At 40.4% G+C, this 7,281-nt stretch overlaps 1 protein-coding gene across 1 annotated transcript; it reads left to right on the top strand.

Annotated features, from left to right (window-relative positions):
- The first annotated feature begins 932 nt into the window (after positions 1 to 932).
- Positions 933 to 7,004, top strand: LOC129207205 (alpha-1-antitrypsin-like). The gene is made up of 5 exons (XM_054827826.1): positions 933 to 1,020; positions 2,700 to 3,371; positions 3,993 to 4,263; positions 4,822 to 4,969; positions 6,673 to 7,004. Exons 2-5 carry the CDS (start codon positions 2,717 to 2,719, stop codon positions 6,880 to 6,882), a joined length of 1,284 nt encoding a protein of 427 aa, XP_054683801.1. The 5' UTR covers positions 933 to 1,020; positions 2,700 to 2,716; the 3' UTR covers positions 6,883 to 7,004.
- Positions 7,005 to 7,281: the final 277 nt, after the last annotated feature.

Below are 7,281 nucleotides of genomic sequence, written 5' to 3'. Positions count from 1 at the left end.
GTCTTGCAAAAGATAGTAGTTACATAGCAATAACTATGGTGGGTAGACTCCTATGTGTAGATAAATTGTATATTTACCTGGGGTGAAATCATGTACGTTCAATGGAAATAATTAGTCACTGCTAATTAGGATGAGTGCCATGCATCTCATCCTTAAATAACCTTCTAAATAGCTAAATTGCGCCTTTTTCTCTCAGCTCTCTGCGAGGGATCCCAGTGTAAGTCAGTCACATAGTATATATATAAATCATGCCTATCCTATGTGAATGTAGCAAGGGGTTAAGAAGATCTTTCTCCTCAGCTAACATTTTGCCATGGTAAAGAGTGCCCATTTCATTCTTCCATTTGTTTTCTTTATTTTTCAAGTCATGCTAATATTTGGTTTTTCACTTTATCAGTTTCTAAAATACTCATCAAAGGCCTCTCAAAAAGCTAACCAGTGCCTCTGAGTATCCTTTATCTAATAATATAATGAACCCTTCAAATAATGCCAGTTAGGGCATACCTGCAGTGTGCGCTGCAGGGCAACATAGTGATACTGGGCTATTCCTAAACAAACTTGCTTCTGCCTTGGGTACTCAATTAGATGGCATCCTTGCATCAGGATATCCCATGCAGAGACCTCAGTGGGACACAGCATCCTTTTTATAAACAGACATTGCTTTGTCCCTATCTTAGGTTTCCAGTTCTTCTAATATTCTGTTTTCTAAAGCTCATTTACCATGGTTGTGCCAGACTACTTTGCAAAGCTCTTTTGCCCAGTTTAGTTCAAGCCCAAGAGTAGCAAGGTCCCTGCTCTTTCTCTCTCCTCAGAGCCCTAGGTGCTGGCATCCTTCTGCCTGTATGATGGGAAAATAGACTTATAATGTTTGATGTCCAGAAAAAAATTAGCTTACTCAGTCTTTGCTTTGCAAATAAATCTTATTTGCTCTGTTTAATATTTACCAGTGGACATCAATTTAATACTACCCAGCAAAATGAAGACTAGGGAAGAAGCACTGTGAAAGAGAGGTCCAGCACTGTAAGTACCATATTATACTTTCTTAGACGTCTTTGAATTCATGTTGTCTGTGATCAATGCCATTTATTGCACACTATTTAATTCTGAGATTAATTTATTTTGTACAGTAATTGGAAATTATTTTAGCTTCTGGAAGTATTTTCTAGATGTTGGAAGCAGGATTTAGTCAGTGACCTAGCTCCTAGCTATAGGGGCAGGATGACTGGGAGATGAGGTCCAAAATGAGTGCTCAACAGTCAGTACCAAGGTGAGTAAGAAAACCTTGTCTCTGCTCACAGAGGAGTAAATTTAGTTGCAATTTCAGTGTCCTGACTACTCCAGGCTGATGCAGGGCTAATGAGACTAGCATCCCTGTACCTCCAGTGTGCTTAAAAACCAGGCTACTTTCAGCCAAGTCACCTGGAATATAAATTAGACTCTCTCAAAAGAAGATTTGGGTAATTATGAAGAGTACTTACCAGACCAAAATTAATTACCTCTGTTTAGAACACCTTTTTTTTTTTCAAAGTCAATGTTTTTATCCAGCATTTTAGACATGCTGAGCACAGCTCCCATACTCAGCACTTCCACATCTTATATTTCCAATGTTTCATACTGGGCAACCAGAACAAGGGGGAACACAGAATTAAGAACCACCCATTAAAAGTTTGATGTAACACCTAAACCTGGCATTAGCCGCACACCCTGAGGCAGAGCCTGGAGCAGAATCTCATGCTCCAGAACAAGTATACAACTGCTATGAACAACATTCAGATCATCTCTATTTTCCTGCAGGCCACTGCCCACCTCATGTTTTTGAGTTTCTGTCATTTGAGATGATTTAGGTGAGGTACCCTATGGAGAACATACTTCTCCAGTATATTTCATGGGTTTTCCCCTGAAAGGAACAGAAGAGCGAATGTGGGATGATGTAGAATTTGCTTATGTCGGTTAAAGGAAGAGGAAAGATCATCGAATTGTGCATACACAAGGCAGATTCCACTAGAGCTTTTCCTAAGCTCTTGAGTCTTGGGCTTTGCGACCTTATGGATAGTTTATGTGCAATAGAGAGAGTCAATAAACTTTCTTGATTTATCCTCAATTTGCTGAAACATTTAAGGTAATGTTTTGAAATAATATCGTTCTTGAGTTCAGAGCTGCTACAGAAGCAGAAAGATACAAATAGTTTAAGGGGTGAGCATTTAGATGGATTTTATTCACAGCTATAACTGACATTACCTCTGTATCACTGTACTGTTTGAAAACCCAAGTCATAACAAGACCATGGGTACTACAGAAACATATCAGCAAAAGTTGGTCCCTCTGACAAAGTACTTACCAAATACATGGCGGCCAATAGGTGAACTCAGCATGCACTCAAAGGCACTTAGGAGTGCAATGAGGTCATGCTGGTCAGAGGCAAGGACTATTTCAGGCTTAATACCTCACAGAAGCCAAAACAACATCAATTCTTTCCTGGTGATGTCACATTAATAGCTTCCTTTGTTCATTGATTGGAAACTGATACAACTGACTAGAAATAGACTATCCAGGAGGCCAAGTAGAACAATATTTCTAAATAAAGCAGTAATCCTAAAGACTGGCATCTGAAAATCAGTATCTAGAATATGAAACCTATTTTTTATGCAGAAAAGATTAAATTCTCTAGATCTAAAAGTTGTTTTATTCTTTCTTAACAGAACTGTTCAGAAGGAAAATGAAGTCTGCATTGTATTTGTGTTTGTTGCTTCTCGGACTTCAAGTCAAGGGTCAACATGGCTCCAACCTCAATGATGAACAGCAAGAACAAAAAGTACCCCATTTCCCAGAAGACCATTCCCAGGTTGAAGGTGAAAACTTAGCTCATGTCAAGATAGCCCCCAGCAATGTTGAATTTGCATTTAGGTTTTACAAGCAGGTCAGAGAGGAAGCGGGCAACAAGAACATTTTCTTCTCTCCTCTGAGCATCTCCACTGCCTTTGCAATGCTCTCCCTGGGGGCCAGATCAAACACGCTCAGACAGCTGCACAAAGGCCTTGCCTTCAACCTGACAGACATGGAGGAGCGGGAGATCCATGAGGGATTTCAGCATGTCCTCCAGCTGCTGAATGACCCTCACCGAGAAGTCCAGTTGAGCATGGGCAATGCCCTGTTCATACACGATAAACTGAAACTGCTCCAAAAATTTTTGGATGATGTCACAAATTTTTATTATTCTGAAGCTATTTATAGTAACTTCCAGAATTCTTCAAAGGCTACAAAGGAAATCAATGACTACATAGAAACAAAAACGCATGGGAAAATTGTTCGTTTATTTAACAATCTCAGTCAAGACACCATAATGGTTCTGGTTAACTACATTTTCTTTAAAGGTGAGTGACGAACATGAGTAGCAGTTATACACATAAGCTCTGGAAGTCCCAATATTTTCTATACGAGTAAAAAAAAAAAAAAAAAGAAAAAGAGAAAGAAATAGAAAAGAACCTATAGAAGTACTAAGCCAGGTTCAGAGATTAAAATATTCAGAAGGGATGAGCTTGGGAAATTATGGTCACTTGTTGAAAGGCACAGGGGTTTGGCTGTGCAGGACATGGTCAAACACAGATGACCCTTGTCTGAATAAGCTTGGTGCCTGTATGTGGGAGTCTGTGGAAGTTTTACCATTGCCTTAGCAGGCAAAGGCTCAGGTCTTTTCCATGGCAACCCTCAGCTTATATTTTTCTTGTGTGATTTTTATTAGAACCATTGAAATTATGTAAAGATTCTTTTAATGGCCAAGGAACAAGCATCCTTAAACTGAGATAGGCTTGTTGTTGTCTTTACAGTTCAAATACAGTATTTTAAGTACAGAATCACAGAATCATAGAATCATAGAATGGCCTGGGTTGGAAGGGACCTTAAAGATCATCTAGTGTGGCATCAACTCATGTGACATGCCTTTATTAGTCTCTTTTTCAGTTTATTCAATTCTATACTCATTCTTTTGTCAAAAGGCTACTGGGAAAAACCATTCAAAAATTTCGCCACCAGAGACGATGACTTCTTGTTGGATGCCAAGAATTCTGTTAAGGTCAAAATGATGCATCAAAGCAAAAACTTTGATATCCATAGGGATGAGAAGTTGTCTTGCTGGGTAGTAGAAATCCCATACAAAGGAAATGCTACTGCATTGTTTGTTCTACCTGATGAAGGGACAATGAAGCAGGTGGAGGATGCTCTGCTAAAAGAAACAGTATCTAACTGGATGCAATCACTTGAAAACAGGTAATCTTTTAACTGCTGCTTTGTTTAAATATCGAAAAGGCCATAACTACTCATCCAGGCAAAATAAAGCTTACGATGCCACAATCAGTTGCTAAGCACAGCTCTGAGGAGCAAGCATTGTATAGTTTCTTTAAATCAGACAAGGTATCAGATGATTTTGTACCTAAGGGGAACCCTGTCCTCAGCTCCCCCAGTCACAGCAATGGGAATGCTACCAGCTGTGAGGATCCTGCACACGGGTATATTGCCCTCAGGAGCCTGCCTTGAGTAGGAAAAATACAGTTCAGAAGAAAATACAATTTCTTTTTCTCCAGTCTGGATGATACATTCCAGCCAGCCACTTTAATAAACCAACACTGTGTCCCCGCACCACTGATCAGACTGTGGCTGGTGGGACAGGTTCCTCAGTTCCTGCTTCTCTAACATGGGATTTATCACTGTCTTAGAAAGACAAGCCTTGCCTCCAAGGGTATTTGGGATGTGTGTATACCTGCAACAGCTATTGCATTGAGGGAACTTGCAATAATAAACTCACATTTTTTGTTTACTTTTGAAAAGAAAAATCTACCTGGACCTTCCAAAATTCTCCATCTCAGGCTCCTATGATATTAAGAGCCTGTTTGAGAAAATGGGTATGACAGAGCTATTCAGTGACATGGCTGATCTCTCTGGAATGGCAGAAGAAACTCTTCTGAAGGTTTCCAAAGTAAGTATGCAGAGACGGTAATCAGGAGATTTATCTGCCTCGCTTACATGTGGGTTTTATCTCTGCAACTAGGCTGATCCCACTTCTGGAGTGTAGTCATGACTCACTGTTGGTAATAAAGGAAGGAGAAGGTTAGGGATCAAATGGCTGTTGTTCCCACAGTTTAATATTAAATTGTTTACTACATAGGATCCTGCAAATTCACTTGAAAGTCTCTGAAGAAGAAAACAGATCTGGAAAGAATAACAGGGATAATTTCACAAAAAGCTGGTGTAAAATAACTAATGCATGACAAGAGTCATAGTTATGACATAAGTTTGGGAATAGTCATTCTTACCCTATGTATACACCTTTCATTGCTGCATTATCTGAGCACCTCAGAATTTATATGGACAACAGACTTGTGGGACAGGGATAGCCCCATTTCACAAACAAGAAACTGGCACAGAGACAAGTAGAGTGATTTCCCTAGTGTCCCAGGGAATATATGCCTTGTGTCATGAGGGAAATGATCCTTCCCTTCTATTCTGCACTTGTGAGATCACCTCTGGAGTATTGCATCCAGTTTGGGGCTCCTCGGTGCAAGGGAGATGTGGACATACTGGAGCAGAGCGAGTCCAGTGGAGGGTGAGCAGGGTGTCTGCGTGGCTGGAGCACAGGGTGTATGGGAGACCCGGAGTTGTTCAGCCAGGAGAAGGGAAGGTGAAGGGAGGTTCTTAGTGCTGTCTACAGATATCTATGAGGAGGGTGTAGAGAAGATAGACCCAGGCTCTTCTTGCAGGTGCACAGTGACAAGATGAGAGACAATGTACACAAGATAGAAAATTGGGAATTCTCATGAGATATTATGAAAAAAAAATTCAACAAAAGGGTGATCAAAAACTTGGATGGGTTACTTAGAGAGGCTATGAAATTTCCATCCTTGGAAATACTCAAGTCCTCACTGGATGGGACCACAAGCAACCTTACTGTGTCAGAGTTGACACAGTGTAGGGTGGGTGGTTGCATTGGATGACCTCTAGAGGTCCTTCCAACCTATACTATTTAATAATTTTGTGACTCCTTACATTGAATAATACCTTATTACATGTGTAAACACCTGGATTACAGATATAGGACATGTGAATACAGGAAGGTTAACAGGACCTCATGAGAGGAAATTTCAAATGATTTATGGACAATGAAGAAAAAACACAGAGGGCTGACCAAAGACAATGAAATACGACCACGTGAATTCAGAAATATGAATTTCTATACCTACCATAGAAAGCTCTGTAAAGTTAAGACATATCAGTGAGCTGTGTTACAGAAAGACACACTATAAAGTTTGTCACTATTGTGTCTTTGTAGAAAGAATTTTTTTGCATACACAGACATTTTTGCAAAACGAAAACTTTCTTCTTCTGTGTTAAAAATCTTACTCTGAAAAACGACAGAACAACAAATGTACTCTATGCCGCTCAGTCTCTGCAAGCAGCCAAGTTTGACTCTGCCAGAGTGTTGAAGAAAACTCTCTCTGAACTCAGAGCAAAATTTGCTTGTCTTGGAAAGGCTGGACATGAGTATTCTTTTCACACCAGTTCTATACTCATTCTGTGCTTTCTTTTAAAAACTGCCTTCTCACAGTGTTAAAGCAAGCAAGTTTGTCCTCAGCTGCTTCTCACTCTTCTGTACCTGGATTTTAATCTTTGCATCCCTTGCAGGCAATTCACAAGGCCACGGTGGATGTTAGTGAGAACGGAACAGAGGCTGCTGCAGCGACTGCAATAGAATTGGTAGTAATGTCTGCAGGGTTTCCTCCTCCTCTTCACATCAGATTCAACAGGCCCTTCCTGATGATAATTGTTGATAAAACCACCCACGGCATTCTCTTCATGGGGAAAATTGTGAACCCAACTGCCAAGGAAGACTAGGCCAGAACATTTGTACTCCCCAGTGCAGAGAAGAGAGCTTGTGCACATCCCAGGGACTTCTTTGCAAAAAGGGACTAGAATTGATCCCTAACTAACAAATAAATAAATATTACATGAAGTTATTTCTCACTTACAAACAGACAGTTGAGAACAAGCATGAGTGGGCCATGTTTACAAAATGACCCAGGCCAAATAGGCAATTGTGGGATCTTCAACAGACAAACATTTCCCTACCTCACTCACTCATCACTGGTATCATAGTCCCTTGCATCCATATAAACCTTCCTACTCCTGGCTGAGAAACTCCCTATGTCTCCCATTTCCTGCATATCAAGTCCTTAGCCCAGAAACCACAAATCTATCCCCTCCAGCTGAGAAACCATCCTTTCCCTCCCTCTC

Source organism: Grus americana, chromosome 5 (assembly GCF_028858705.1).
Source record: "Grus americana isolate bGruAme1 chromosome 5, bGruAme1.mat, whole genome shotgun sequence".
NCBI classification, from domain to species: Eukaryota; Metazoa; Chordata; class Aves; order Gruiformes; family Gruidae; genus Grus; species Grus americana.
Note: the sequence above shows the minus strand (reverse complement) of the source record. Positions and strands in the feature narration are given on the sequence as shown.

What these genes read in the sequence shown, in the direction of transcription:
- LOC129207205 (XM_054827826.1), top strand. Translation starts at nt 2,717, where the DNA reads ATGAAGTCTGCATTGTATTTGTGTTTGTTGCTTCTCGGACTTCAAGTC. An exon ending in TAACTACATTTTCTTTAAAG is followed by an intron (nt 3,372 to 3,992) that starts GTGAGTGACGAA and finishes TTTTGTCAAAAG; the next exon opens with GCTACTGGGAAAAACCATTC. An exon ending in ATGCAATCACTTGAAAACAG is followed by an intron (nt 4,264 to 4,821) that starts GTAATCTTTTAA and finishes ACTTTTGAAAAG; the next exon opens with AAAAATCTACCTGGACCTTC.